The sequence below is a fragment of the Zingiber officinale genome, chromosome 10A (genome assembly GCF_018446385.1).
Source record: "Zingiber officinale cultivar Zhangliang chromosome 10A, Zo_v1.1, whole genome shotgun sequence".
Classification (NCBI taxonomy): domain Eukaryota; kingdom Viridiplantae; phylum Streptophyta; class Magnoliopsida; order Zingiberales; family Zingiberaceae; genus Zingiber; species Zingiber officinale.
Genome location: NC_056004.1, coordinates 38,333,876 through 38,350,033, shown reverse-complemented (window position 1 = coordinate 38,350,033; position 16,158 = coordinate 38,333,876). Strand labels below are relative to the sequence as shown.

The 16,158-nt window shown below is 38.0% G+C and overlaps 1 protein-coding gene across 1 annotated transcript; it reads right to left on the bottom strand.

Moving 5' to 3' along the window:
• Positions 1–2,180: 2,180 nt before the first annotated feature.
• Positions 2,181–4,107, bottom strand: LOC122026607 (ABC transporter G family member 9-like). Its single transcript, XM_042585343.1, has 3 exons — positions 3,336–4,107; positions 2,916–3,232; positions 2,181–2,834 (listed from the first exon to the last, which is right to left on the bottom strand). The coding sequence occupies exons 1-3, from the start codon at positions 4,105–4,107 to the stop codon at positions 2,181–2,183; spliced, it is 1,743 nt and encodes a 580-aa protein (XP_042441277.1).
• Positions 4,108–16,158: the final 12,051 nt, after the last annotated feature.

Below are 16,158 nucleotides of genomic sequence, written 5' to 3'. Positions count from 1 at the left end.
GTCTCTTCGTGTTAAGTTGAACTTGACAGAACTGATGGTTATTGGTTGTGAACTAGACTTTTTGAATTTATGCTGGAAGAGCTTTTATAGTTAATGTTTATGTTATATAATCTTTCTAAGATCAAGTACAGAGATGAAGTATCATCGGTGTGCACATGCATAATTTGATTGATTATTCTAAAATTTGCATAACACATTATTTTTTATTAGATAGAAATATATTGGTGAATTAGCATTAGTTCACGATGATAAAAGGTGAATACGTTCGTCCTAGTGCTCCCGCCAATCCGTCACAGGGTTAATACGGAGGAGGTAAAGCACGGGTGACTACTAGTCTTTGGAATAATGACTAACACATAAGGGAAGTATTTACCTCGGTTTTGCCAAGATTTGAACCCCAGACCTCATGATAACAATATCTCATGTGTTAGCCATTAGACCATCCCAAAGGAACAATTAGCATCAGTTCATGGATCATGATTATGTAACCAAATAGTTAAACATATGCATGTTAATGTACGTGGGTCAATACATTATGCTTATACCATAATGTAATGTGGTTTGATCGACACGATAGTGATACTGATAGTGATAGTGATAGTGATAGTGGTGAACTATTGAAGACGAGTTTGTTTTTTAAAAATATTAAGGTGATGGATCGACTCAAAAATACATTTATAAAATTATTAACAACCCACATTTTAGTGACTAGAGTGTCATTGTGCTAAGGCTCCTTTTTTTTTATTAGGGGATAGAGTGATTAAAAAATAGTAGCATGTCTAAAGTGATTTTGGTTATTATAAAACTAAAATAGGACAAGGTTTTTTCTGAAAATTTAAAAATGACTTAGGTATAATTTCTAAATTAGTTTTAAAAAATTACAATTATCAAATTTTAAATAAGCTACGATGAAGACCGTCAAATTTAATTTGGAATTAATTCTGATGGTCTTGTTGTTGGAACATACTTATCCTTTATCTAATCTTTTTAAATATCTTGAATTAATATTGTGATCACGTATTCCTTGGAATTAGATTTGGATCCGCTCACTTCTTTACTATGAGAACTCGAGAATCAAGCAAGGTTGTGGGATGTTCTTGCAGTCAATCTCAAATCCTGTTTGTTACTGCCAAAATTAGCATTCAACAGAGAATACTAGATGGAGGGGAAATTATGATTCCTATAGCTCATTCTTGGACTGCCTCATGAATTTATAGAAATGTTTTTAAGTCAACGTTGTTGATATTTCCGAAAATTTTGACAGTGAATTTAGATGGAGGGGAATATCTATTTGCCTCTCGAATGCTGACGGTCCTTTTCCTTAGGGAGTTCTTATTTGTTGATGTTTCATTGAATCTTTGGGAGCTATGCTTCATATCTTTAGAGTTCCGTTTAAAACCATAAATATCCAAACATTTTAGCATAAAAACTGCATGCCAATTTGTCTCGAGAACATGTAAACATGATCACAATGTACCTATATGATAGACCCGTTTTGATGCTTCCCTCAAACCCTTTTATGATTTCATCACATATATACATATTTGTTAGTGCTGATTGTTCTCTCAAACCCAATTTGGATGATCTAGTGAAGGCTACAAGACGACCTTTTGTTTTCTGACCCCATCATCTTTGTCTCCATTGGCTTCTTGCTCAATGGTTGTCTTTTCTAGCAAATGTTGAATGACATAAGTGGATATTTGGATGCAAAGAAAGCATTGAAACTTCATGGGAATTCCTGAACAAGGTTTATCTCATTTAATGAGAATTTAGAAATGTTACATGTTGAGTAGCATTTTGAGGGAATTTTCTCGCAGACAAGGACTATTTAGGAAATCCAAAGACTAAAAAATGCTGCCTAAAGCAAGCTATTTTGAAACCCTAGAAAAACACCATTCAAAGGGAGTGAGGTTTGATTGGCCCTATTAAATGAGAAAGTTGAGTCCTATGAATACTTTTGTGTGCCTTGCTCGGTAGCTTGTGTAGATAGTACACGTTTTTTCTTCCAAATAATTGTTTAGGCAATGTGAATGCTGAACAAATGAAAGAATTTTAAACTGGAAAGTTGAAGGTCATAAAAATGCAAATCTCAATCAAGAAACCTATCGTCCTGATTCAATTATCTCTAAGAATATATAACCCAACAAGTCTCTACCTTTCACTATGCACGGCGCCTAATCTTACCGTGCAACACCCACCCTCATGAGGCCAAGATAAGCAACAAATCGGTAGGCAAAGAGCATGATGACCAGCGCTGCCGCTGTCCAGACTCTATCACCAAAACCGACCATCTTGATCGACGGGAATTCCGAAATCGGGCATCTCACAGTGGGCGTGCACTGGTATGTATCTTCAGCAGAGTACTGAGTTATTATCTGAAGCTTGAATGTGTAGTAGAGGAGAGAGATGTACTTGATCCACGCAATGAAAGGCGGAATGTTCTGCACGTAGAATCCCCCGGCGAGCAAGAAAGACAGCATGAGAACTGATCCGAGTGTCGTTGCAGCTTTCAGATTCATGACGAGTGCTCCGAGTGCGAGTCCGAAGCCTTGAGCTGCCAATACACCCAGGAGCAAAACACCAAGGTTCGCACAGAAGTTAGCTGCCAATGGCTTCAGGCCGCCCATCCAGTACGTGATTGTGATGAAAACGATCGGTAGGATGAGTTCCATCGGAAGATCCCCAGCTATTCTCGCGACAAAGTAGGATGAGAGGCGATACATCCCGGAGGATCGTTCCTTGGCTAGCAATGCTCGCTCTGGCGGGAAGGTGAATATGGCTTCAAAAACTGGATAGAAAACCCAGAATCCAGCAACAAAGAAAAGAAGACCCACCTGAAAAAAAATGATACATGCAATTTGGAGTTAGAAATGGAGTGAAGAGTTAGACGACAGGTGGATTGATTGATTGATTACCTGGTCTTGAACATGTCCTTCGGATTGAAACCATAGGATTCCTGAAAGCAGGGCCACTGCTAAAACTTGTGCGATTTTTCTCAAGGAGAAGGCTTCGTGTTTCCTTTCCTTGAGATCCCTCTGCAGTAGCACTGTGAATTGGTCCCACCAAGTAGTGCACCATTCACTTGTCATCTTGCCAGGATCATGTTCGCTGGAATGTTTGCTTAGATTTGAAATCTCCTCGCGCACCTGATCATGCAAGTGTTGTTTATAAGCAGCCACCAGAGCTTGTTTAGTAGATGCTCTTTCTCCTGTTGTTTCATCTGAGGATACTCCTACGTACGGTACGGTCCAAATCCATTATGTAAAATCATGAAAAAATTCAAGTAGAATGTGAAATTGAATACAAAGTTTTTAAATCGACATGGATGTACGTACCATTAGCAAGATCTAGAAGGAAATCAGCAGGATTCATTGTCAGAGTTGGTGCGTGCCCTATTCGAGCAAAGTAGGCCATTGCCTCGGACCCTTTGCCGAAGTAGATCGGGTTGCCATCCGACAGCAGCAAGATCTTGTGGAACATGTAGAAGAGGCGGCTCGACGGCTGGTGTATGGTCATCACCACGGTCTTCCCGCCGCCGGTGAGTTCCCACAGCGTCGACACGATCCTGCCGGCTATGGTGGAGTCGAGCCCTGAGGTGGGCTCGTCCAGCATCAGCAGGCTGGGGTCCACCAGCATCTCCTGCGCGATGCTCACCCGCTTCCGCTCGCCGCCGGACACCCCCCGCACCAGCGTGCTGCCGACGATTCCGTCGCGGCAGGCCGTGAGGCCGAGCCGCGCCAACACGGCTTCCGCCCGCATTACCTTCGCCGCCCGCGGGAGCGTGCTCGGGAGGCGGAGCAACGCGGTGTACATCAGCGTCTCGGCGACGGTGAGGTGCGGGTGGAGCACGTCGTCCTGCGTCACGAAGCCAATGTTGCGCTTGATGGCGTTGGAGAACGGGCAGCCGTTGTAGGCGACGCTGCCGGATATGCGGCTGTGGATGATGCGGCCACCGAGGATCGTGAGGAGCGTTGTCTTGCCGCTGCCGGAGGGGCCAAGCATGGCCAGCATCTCGCCGGGAGCCACCGAGCCGGAAATACCCTTGAGAATTTCGCGCTCGATCTTGTTCGTATTCTTGATCTTGTACGCCACATCTTCAAACTCCATGATCGATCATAAACATCAAATTTAAAAACATCAAAAATTTTCTCAAACAAAAGATTGCAGATTTAATTTGCACGCGCGATTAACAAACTGAAACAGATAAATTTAATTTAGCGCACGCAATACCTTGAGAGTAATAGGATGCTTGGCCTTGTGAAAGATTTCGGTATCGTCGGCGGCGCCTTCGATCTCCATCTCCATCAATACTGAAAACACTTTTTTTTTCCCTTTTTTCTATAGACTCTAAAAAAATCCTTTTTCCGATAAATATGTATAGATTAATGAAGCTATGTCTAAATAATTATCCTCATTGTAGTTGAATAAATCAACGGAATTAGCAAATCAAGAAAATTAAAAGGGAAGGGAAGGATAACAATGCAGGGCAATATTAATTAATACAATACAATAAATATAATATGGGAACACGCTTCGTGTGTGCATGGAACTAATTGGGAATCGATACGTAAATCTTCATAATTACTTGATTCATTAATGAGATGGATCTTCTCTATTTCTGATTGCATGCAGATATGATGAATTGGAGCTAGTATTGATGAGTTTAAAAGGTTAATTAAAAGCCTAAAAAGATTAATGATAAACTGATTAAATTTTATAAGCATTTTTTAGAAATTATTTAAAAGGGGATTTGTAGTTTTATTTATCATTTCTCAGTTATGATAGAATATTATAATAAAATCAAATCCAAGGTGGAAAAAAATTATGAAGACAATAAATACAACATTAATAATAATTTTTAATTTTATAAATCCAAATTAAAACTTTGTACAATCTGAATTTAAGGGACTCCAAATTTTACCAAAAAAAGTTTTTACTGATGTTTATCTAAAATCTGAATTTCGATTTTTTTTTAATCAAATTTTTTTAATAAATAAAATTAAAGTCAGCAGATACATTAAAAAATTTTGTATTTTAAAATTATTTTTTGTTCAAATTAAAGTTATATATAACAGATTTATATATATTTTTTCTATTTCTGAAAAATATAGGGTATATATAGAAATTAGTATGTGAATGGATAGGTTTTTGGTCGTTGCCTATTCATTAATTTTAATTTATGCGTCAGATTAATTGCCAAACAAAACTTCAAATGTCAAAAATAGATTATCAAAAAAGATAAAAAATAATTTTATATATTATAAAAAAAATGTTGAGAAAAAGTCTTATAAGGAATACATGTAATAAATTTTACATGTCACGTTTATATGTTAATATTTACATTAAATACTTTCAAAAGACGAACAACCCCAATATTATTTTAAAAATTTAAAATTATTTTTAAAATACTTTTGTAATTTATATTTTTCAAAATTAATTACAAGAAAAATTTATACTTTTAGTGGTTATTTTTATTTTTAAAATTATTTTACTCTTACATTTACTATATAACTTATTCTCTACTTTTTGTTAACTATTATTCTTTCTAAATTAATATTGCTTTATAAAGCATTAACTCTTTTGAAATTTAGAGCTAAAATTTTTAAAAGAAGAAAACTATGAATAATTCAATATATTGGATCTATAGATCAACCACAAAGGAGCTCCCTCACAAGGAGGCAGCTCTTTTTAATTAAGCTTGGATTTGAAGAGTGGTTCCATTTTATTTTTAATTTTAAAAAAAATTAAAATGACGTTTATAATTTGATAATGAATTTTTTTTGAAAAAAATAGTATAGAAATGAATGAGATTTTTTACTTTTGATATAGTATTAAATGTTGTAGGGATCATAAAAATTTCTATGAGAGCTCCTACCACTCGAGATGCCCTTAGTAATGTTAGAGTGGCGTCTTTGTTATCTATTTATTATTTTGAAAATCAAAGATATATTTGGAGGAAAAACAGGAACAAGGAAATCCGTTGGTTGTGGACATCCTAAAAAGAAAAAAATTATTTCTGTGAGATTAATTTGAAAAATAGGAGGTTGCTTTATTATTATTTTTTCTTTTGACTGAGTCATAGTAAAAGATATTATTTTTAAATTTATCATATTCATAGTACTGATTATAATAATTATATTATTTAATCTTTCCATCAACAGCACCACCTTGTTGTCTCTCTTTGTTCCCAATCGTTTCTTATTTCTCCTCTCTCTCTCTCAACAATAGCAATCACATCTACTCTTCTCTTCCTCAATTCCACCTAACAATAGCAGCAAGGGTGTTTCCAACCACCAAACAGTAGTTTCTTTTTTCCCCTACTTTCTTCACAATAGCAAGCAACGATGAGGGCGGTCTTCAATCTCACCATCGTCATCATTTGGAAGATCATCATTATTCCATCTTCTCCCGCAACAGAAGTCCAACAGCCTTCACTCCCTCCTCCAAGCGGCAGCACACAGCAACCATCGTTATCGGAGACAATCACGTCTGGGACAATGAGTTATTTATTTTCGATGTAAAAAACACACATTATAAGAAAATTGTCTATTAACGGCTGAATTAGCGATGACTTATTATTCTATTAAATTAGTGATTGAAAATAAATTTCCTTTTTAGCAATAGAAATAATTTACTGCCGCTAACTTTCCCATTTCCCTCCCTGTTTCTATACATGTATCGTCATCCTTTTATTCCTTCGATTCTTGAAAACCTGTTTATTGATGATTTAAAAATTCTATTTTTAAGGAACATTTTAGTTGGATTCTCCTTATTGATGCAGTTATTTGAGCTGTATGTATAAACTCATATATCCAAGTCAGTAAATTGGAGAAGAACAATATTAACATTTTCGCCAAAATCTATAAAGGCTACATGTTCATTTTGATAACCTGAAAATGCCATGTCATTTGCTAGAAGTGGTCATGCTATGAAAAGTCTCTGGCATGTTTTCTCATCATCTTGAATTCCTTGAGTTTCTAACAATAATTTTTTTGATTGGAATTATCCACTAATTTTTTTCAACATACAATTATTAAATATGTGAATGGAAAACAAGATGGGAAGAAGAGACTTCATTGAATTTATTTTTAGTCCCACTTTCACAATTTTAGTATTGGTTTATATTATTTTACATGCATGAATGATATGAATAAATATATGGGAAGATACTTTTTCTCATGAGTGAATATATAGGAGTGTGAATCTAAGACCCAGATTACACTGAACTAAGTTGACTCATGTGCTAGCATAACTTGTGCGCATTGAATGCTAGATTGATTGGGATAAAATTTTCCCAAATAGAACAATCAATATTTTGCCATGGATTCTTTTTGCTTGTTGTTAAAGAGGGTAACAGAAGTATTAACAATTATTAATGATGATTTCGTAATCTCCTGGATAGTAATGGTCGACCATTGAGGGCCGACGACTATCATTAAGCCTTGAGCATTGAATGACTTTTACTTGTTGTTCAATGCAGATGAAGGATGATGCTTCTATATAAGGAGACCATGTTCTTCCGTAGGAGAGAGACGTAGAAGCGAAAGCTATAGCAAAGAAGAGAATCTTCATCCACCTTCGTTTCCCAAAATCTTCTCTCCGCCATGCATTTCCGCTCAGTGCTTTGCCCATGATAACAATCAGGTACTTTCTCAATTCACCATGAACAACCAGTGCTTGGTTGTGTACGTGGTTCTACAGTTGTTTCATGTGAAATGAACATCCATCATAATACCTTAAAGCACAGCTGGAGCAAGACTAATCTATTTTAAGGAAACTATTTGAAAGCAGACCTCAACATCTTCTTTCCTGCACTCAGAGTCGGGAGTCGACACTTGGAGTCGGGAGTCAGCACTCGGAGTCGAGAGTCAGAACTCAGAGTCGGGAGTCTATACTTAGGAGTTGAGAGTTTGCACTCAGCTCGGTAGTTGGGAGTCTGCACTCAAACTCGGTAGTCTGGAGTCTGTACTCAGACTCGGCAGCCAGAAGTCTGCACTTGAGCATACAAGACAACTCAGTTTTCTAGTCAACTTAGTCATCCCAAGCAGCTAGTCTTTCCTTGCTTGGCAACCTGATATTATCAGCTCAAGTCAACTCAACTGATAAGTTTAATTTAATTTTTGAGAATTCAGATCTTTTCTCTCTATCTTCAACTACAAGATTGCCCAACAATCTTAAAACAGATTTGGTTATGTTGAGATGACCACAGAAATAGTTGAGATGCAACAGGCTTAACATGTGAAGGCACCCTCCTCCCCGATTGGAAATGCTCCAATCAATCATGGGGAAAGGCGTCAGAGAAGTTCACTAGGTTGAATTTCGAGAGGTGACAACAAAATATGCTCTTTTATCTGACCACACTCACTCTGGCTTGGTACTTGACGGAGGACCCCTCCCAAGCATGCTGATGTTCAGACTATTAGTGCAATGGAGGTATGGACTCATTCGGAGTACCTATGCTGAAACTACATCCTCAACAACCTTGTCGACTTACTGTATGTTGTGTATAACATGAAAAAAATGACTAAGGAGTTGTGGGAGACCCTAGAAAAGAAGTACAAGGTGGAGGATACTAGGGCTAAGAAATTTATTATGGATCGATTCTTAGACTATAAGATGGTTGACTCCAAGATGATGATTAGCTAAGTCCAAGAGCTTCAGGTGATCCTGCACTAGATTCACTCAGAAGGTATGGTAATGAGTGAAACCTTCCAAGTGCAGCAATCATTGAGAAGCTGTCTTCCGATGGGAAGGACTTTAATAACTACCTGAAGTATAAGCAGAAGGAGATGAATATGAAAGAACTCATTGTTATACTTTGAATTGAAGAAGACAATAAGAGTTTAGAGAGAAAATTATTCTCTCAGGCTACTATGAAAGCCAACGTGATCGAGCATGATTAAAACTCAAAATAGAATAATCCAAAGTCTTCCAAGATGAGAGCCAAAGGAGACATAAGCAAGAAGAAATTCTCTGAGAAATGCTTTAACTATGACCGAGTTGGTCATAAATCTTCGGATTGTAAAAATTCAAAGAAGAAGTTGGAGGCCAACCTGAACGAGGGACCATAAATGGGCGATCTCTATGTCGTGATCTCCGAACTGAACCTAATGGGTTCAAACTCATGACAATGGTGGATTGATACCAGTGTCACCAATCATATTTACAATAACAAGGAGCTACTGGCCCTAGGGCATAGCACATATTGTGGTCGCATGATATGTCTAGTATAACAGCTAGGGGTTGAAATTCACTGCACCATGTGCCTCCCACCTGTATACTTATTTACCTCCCTCCATACCTGTGAGACTAGCACTAGGGAGCCACTGTGGTGGCGGATCTACCTTTTTGTAATAAGGAGCTACTCCAAAACTTTAAAGAAATCAAAGATAGAGAGAAATTATTCATGAAGAACTCAGCAACCTTGAACATTATGGGCTAAGGAAAAGTGGTGCTGAAACTAACCTCAAGCAAGGAGTTAAATCTCAACAATGTGTTGTATGTTTCGGACATTCAAATGAATCTAGCGTCTGGATCACTTTTAACCAAGCTTGACTTCCGCATTATTTTTGAGTTAGATAGAGTTCTTTTGTCCAAAAATAGAATATTTTAAGGAAAGGGTTATGTAACTAATGATCTATTCAAACTTAATGTAATCAATATTAGCCCTAAGGATAATAAAATTACAAACTTTTCCGTTTATATGCTTCAGTCTTTGTATTTGTGGCATGATAGATGATATGGGTTAGATTTAGTAGGTCCCCAGTGAGAAGGAGAAAGGAAATAGCAGAATTAAGCAAACGTTAATATCGGGCGGGATATACCTTGAGAATGATAGACTAATATCGTCCGGCATATACCTTAAGAAAGTAGGCTAATTTCGGCCGGGATATACCTTGAGAAGGATAGACTAATATCGTCCGGTATATACATTAAGAAAGTAGGCTAATGTCGGCCGGGATATACCTTGAGAAGGATAGACCAATATCGTCCGCTATATACCTTAAGAAAGTAGGATAATATCGTTCGGGATATACTTTGAGAATGATAGATCAATATCGGCCTGGATATATCTTGAGAAGGATAGACCAATATCGTCTGCTATATACCTTAAGAAAGTAGGCTAATATCGTCTGGGATATACCTTGAGAAGGATAGATCAATATCGGCCGGGATAATACCTTAAGAAAAGTAGGCCAATATTAGTAGGGTTTAAGCGTTTAAGATAGATAATTTAAGATTGTCTAAATTATTACATCTGGATGTGAAAAGATACAAGGCCTTACAAGATCTATAGTATATTATCAACCGATTAGGACATATGTTGAACAATAGTAGTAACTCGCTCGGACATAACTTAGGTTTAATTCTGTCCGATACAAATCATAGTATAAGATCGAACTGTTTGTAACATAATAAAAATAGGGTAAGCAGGTATGGACAATAAATATATCTCCATATAGCTTATAAGACAGGGCGAGAACAAATATTTTAAGAATATTCATAAATAACTTAATGAAGATATCTGTAATATGTGATTGTATAACAAGTTTACTAATTTGGCGGGAAGAATATTTCTAGACTCTTCTACAAGCACTAGATGACAAAGAAGGTACATTTGGGGTACAAAAAAGATTCCTTAAAAGTTATTTTCTGCAAGTACACGGCTTACGTCATCTCATAGCAAACTCTAACAAACCAGGGTCCACTTCATGACTACAGAGGTTATATGAAGTGGTATAAAAAGGGGAATGCTCTCCGTTGGCCAGGTATGCTTACGCTCACCACACTCACAACTATCCATTACAAACCCTAATTTCGATCACGGTTCATCTTCTTTCTTCCACACTAAGAGAAATCACTGACTTAAGCGTCGGAGGGCCTAGCCAGGGATTCCCACCCTAGTCTTAGGTCACTGACAATAGTGTTGGTTGGTCTCTTGTGCGTAGGAAGTAGGGGAAGCTCCAGATCTTGGTGTTCTTCAGTGGATCCCTCCTTTCGTCCCTGGGTCTTCGTATAAGGAGGGTGTTCGGTGGCTTTATTCTTCCAGATCTGCTTTGGTTTTCTCGGATCAGAATTCTCAGGTGCTCTTCTTCATCAACAGTAAGTTTTCTCCCCAGCTTTCCATTTTGTCAAGCTTCTCAGTCAGGATCAAATTTGGCGCTGTCTGTGGGAACTTCACCTGAATCTGAGATTGCAATATGGAAGACGCTGGAAAATCGAACCTACTCACTATTAGTCGTGAAGATCTGGATTTCCTTATTAGCACTCATGCGCAGAAGGCTATACAACAACAACAACAACAACAAGCTCTTGCTGGAGCTACTCTGGCAATAGCTCAAAATCTAGCGATCTCGACTACTGACCATCTGAAGGGAAAAGAATTGGAAGAGGAAGATCGTATGTATATTACTCCGGCCATTTCTTCTCTGACTAGACGCCCTCGAGCTTTTCTTAGTACTCCTTTCGAACAGGGAGGACGAAGGCCTGTATTTTAAGAATCCTTTGGCGAAGCACCGGACAAAGAGAAACGTAAAGCTAAAATGATGGCGGCTAGTGATAGCTCGCCAGAGAGAATTATTTCTCCTTTTTCTCAAAGTGTCCTGGATGATCCACTTCCTAAGCGATATCAAAATCTTCAAATCGGCGAGTATATTGTGTTAGAATTTCGAGCCGTAAAAACCACTTTTTGCGTTGTGGAAACCCCGAAGCTAGCCACGGATCCGTGCAAAAATATATAAAATAATCTTGTACATGTTTGTCTACACTAGATCTACCTTAGATCTACATGAAAAGAGCGTTACCCTTGTAGCGAAGCCCTTCTCTTATCCTGCTCGTCCAAAGGTTGCCGGATCTCGTAGAGTGTCAAGTGAACACTCCTCTACACGTATCCACACAGACAAAAAGGCGGAGAGAACAACTTAGAGTGTGATAGCACCCTTGAGAAGTCTCGGCAATGGAGGATGAGAGGGAGAGAAAAAGTACAGAGGAAGAAGAAGAAGTGAATGAGCACACCATGCAATTCATTCACACACCTAAAGTGGCCGGCCACTTAATGGAGGTTTAATACCTCCATGGAACACCAAGAGTCATGGCTCTTGGTCTTCCTCATGAGGTGGCACACAATGATGTAGCCTTGATGATGTGGAACATCATTATTGGCTGGCCCCATGCCAAGTCACAATGAGGTGGCATTTGGTCAAGTCAAATTTGACCATTTATCTTCCCTCTCAAGTCAAGTCAAACTTGACCTTTTTATCTCCCATGGTTGATCAAACCTAACCTTTGATTCAAGTCAATTTAATTTAATAAATCTCTATTCATTGAATTAAATTGACTCAATGAATCATAGTCAAAATTAGACTTATTCAACACATGAATTAAATTGAGTCCAACTCAATTAGTCTAATTTGGATTACTCTTAATCTAATTTGGTTCATTATATGAACCTACTTCTCTTGGTCCATCATATGAATCTAATCTCCATCTAATTGCCCTTTATGTGTGACCCTATAGGTTCTTATAACGTTGGCAATACTCCTAAACTTATTTAGAAACATAAGTAATGAGCGGTATCTAGCAACACATCATTACTACCCAAGTTACAAGAATGTTGAGATCCAACATCACCTTTGTGACTACTAATTGTGACTCTTATAATATGTGACAATGTCCTTCTATCCTTGACATCTAAATTGATCAATTGAGGCATAGACCATGTCATCCTCTAATCAATTTATGTCTTCAACTCCAAGTAGACTCACTCTAATCAAATGAGCTTAATATCTCATATTGACTCATTTGGGCATGACCATGCACTTAGTGCTCTCACTCTATCAAGAATCATGATGTCACTCCCATCATATAGGAGGAATAGATCCCATCTACATCACTCATATCCCTCCGTATAATTGTTACATACCCAGTAATCGCCTTTATAGTCCATCCATTACGGGTGATATTTGACGAAGCCAAAGTATGCAACTCCTTATGTAGGGAACCATGGTGACTTCAGATCCAAGGACTGATAGTCATACTAATAGTCACATGAGAAAGTATATGATACTCATATAACGATCCATGATACTTTCTCATAGCGGGTCATTCAGTATACATTCTCCAATGCATATCCATGTGTCAACTTGATATCTCATATCCATAAATTGTGAAATCAAGTCATCAAGTTGACCTACATGCTAGTCTCATCGCATTAACATTGTCCCTGAATGTTAATACTTGACTAGGAATGATTAAGAGTAGTGTTCTCTATATCATCTCACTATCAATTTAACCAATCGATTGATATAGATAAGAACCTTCTACTCAAGGACGCTATTATACTTAGTTATTTGACACCAATACAAGTAAGTATAATAACCATAAAGAAATGTCTTTATAAATATAGGAATATGATACATTGGGTCCATACAACAATCATCATATGATTGGCTCTAGGGCTCTCACTAACAATCTCCCACTAGCACTAGTGCCAATCAGGGTAGGCTCTAACACCTAATGACCTAGTGTGACCATTATGCTTTCTCTGTGCCAAAGCGTTGGTCAAGGGATCAGCGACGTTAGCCTCTATGAACTCTTCCAGCTCACAGCACCACCATTCAAGCAAAACACGAACCCAGACTGTGATCTATAATCATCCTGGTCAGTTTGAAAACTAGCATCACTTTAACCCTTTATAGTTAGTTCATCATCGCCTCCATATATCAAGAAATATTCTTTAGTCCTTCTCAAGTAATTAAGAATATTCTTAACCGCTATCCAGTGACGTTCACCTGGATTTGACTGGTATATGCTCGCCATGCTCAAAGCATACGATACATCAGGACGAGTACATAGCATGGCGTACATGATAGATCCTATAGCTGAAGCATAAGGGATCTTATCCATGCAATCTCTCTCCTCTCTAGAAGAGGGACTTTGAGTCTTCGAAAGACTCACACCATGTGATATCGGCAAAAATCCTTTCTTGAAATTCTGTATGGCAAACCATAGTAATACCGTGTCAATATATGTACTTTAACTTAGGCCAAGCAATCTCTTAGATCTATCTCTATAGATCTTTATGCCTAGAATACAGGCTGCTTCCCCTAAGTCCTTCATTGAGAAACAATTCCCTAGCCAAGTCTTTACAGACTGCAACAAAGGGATGTCATTTCCAATGAGTAGTATATCATCCACATACAATACAAGAAAGACAACTGTGTTCCCAACAACCTTCTTGTAGACACAGGGTTCATCTTCATTCTTGATGAAACCAAACTGTTTGATCGCATAATCGAATTGAAGATTCTAGCTCCGAGAAGCTTGCTTTAGTCCATAAATGGACTTATGCAGCTTGCATACTCTGCCAGTATGCAGTGGATCTACAAAACCCTCAGGTTGTGTCATGTACACATCCTCGAGTAAGTTTTCATTCAGAAACGTGGTTTTGACATCCATCTGCCAGATCTCATAATCGTGGTATGCTGCAATAGTAAGCATGATCCGAATGGACTTAAACATCGCTACTAGAGAAAAAGTTTCATCATAGTCAATACCATGAATTTTCTTGAAACCTTTTGCTACCAAACAACCCTTATAGGTAATAAGTCCATCCATGCCAGTCTTTCTCTTAAAGACCCACTTACACCCAATGGGTTTGACGCCTTTAGGTGGATCAACCAAAGTCCAAACTTGGTTGGTGTACATGGATTCCATCTCGGAGCTCATGGCCTCTAGCCATTTCTCAGAATCTGGTCTCATCACAGCTTCCTAATAGGAGGTAGGCTCATTCTCAATGAGCATAACGTCGTCATGGTTAGACAAGAGAAATGAGTATCTCTCAGGCTAACGACGTACCTTGTCAGACCTATGAAGAAGTAGGTCTACTTGAACTGGTTGTTGTTGCTCAACTCCTTGTGCAATAATCTCATCATCCACAACATTTTGCGGTTCCAATTCAACTTCCATCAAGGCTTTAGTGCTATGGTCCATATCTTGAACTTCTTCAAGATCGAACGTACTCCCACTAGTTTTTTAGAAACAAAGTCATTTTCTAGAAATACCCCAGTCTTAGCCACAAACACTTTGTGGTGACTGAGAATGTAGAAGTAATATCCCTTTGTTTCCTTGGGATATCCTATAAAATAGCACTTATCGGATTTGGGTCCAAGTTTGTCCGAGACTTGACGTCGAACGTAAGCCTTACAACCCCAAATCCTCATAAAAGACATCTAGGCATCTCTCCCAGTCCATATATTATATGGTGTCTTTATCACATCTTTGGATGGAACACGGTTAAGTGTGAAGGTTGCTGTGTCTAGAGCATATCCCCAAAAAGATATAGGAAGATCTGTATGACTCATCATAGATCGTACCATATCTAATAGGGTATGATTCCTCCTTTCGGATACACCATTCCACTATGGTGTTCCAGGAGGAGTGAGTTGGGATAGAATCTCACACTCAACTAGATAGTCACAAAACTCATGGCTAAGGTATTCACCACCTCGATTTGATCGAAGTACCTTAATACTCTTGCCAAGTTGGTTTTATACTTCATTCTTGAATTCTTTGAACTTTTCAAAGGATTGTGACTTATGTGTCATCAGATACACATAACCATATCTACTGAAGTCATTAGTAAATGTAATGAAGTACTTATAACCACCTCTGGCAGTGACATTAAAAGGGCCACATACATCACTATGTATAAGTCTTAACAAGTTAGTTGCTCTTTCGCTGTGTCCACTAAAGGGAGTCTTGGTCATCTTGCCCAGTAGGCATGACTCGCATGTCTCATATGATTCAAAATCAACTGAGTCTAACAAACCATCTTTATGGAGCTGGGATAAGCAATTCTTATTTATATTACCTAAGCGACAATGCCAGAGATAGGTTCGGTTCATTTCATTTGACTTGAACCTTTTGGTACTTATGTTATAGATGGGGTTCTCTAAGTCTAGAATGTAGAGTCCGTTCATCAGAGGTGCACTACAATAAAACATATCATTTAAATAAATGGAACAACATTTGTTTTTTTATTATAAATGAAAAGCCTTTCTTGTCTAAACAAGAGACTGAAATGATGTTCTTTGTAAGAGCAGGCACATAACAACATTCATCTAATTCTAGTACAAGCCCAGAGGGTAGAGATAGAAA

What these genes read in the sequence shown, in the direction of transcription:
- LOC122026607 (XM_042585343.1), bottom strand. Translation starts at nt 4,107, where the DNA reads ATGGAGTTTGAAGATGTGGCGTACAAGATCAAGAATACGAACAAGATC. An exon ending in CCTTCTAGATCTTGCTAATG is followed by an intron (nt 3,233 to 3,335) that starts GTACGTACATCC and finishes TACCGTACGTAG; the next exon opens with GAGTATCCTCAGATGAAACA. An exon ending in AAGGACATGTTCAAGACCAG is followed by an intron (nt 2,835 to 2,915) that starts GTAATCAATCAA and finishes ATTTTTTTTCAG; the next exon opens with GTGGGTCTTCTTTTCTTTGT.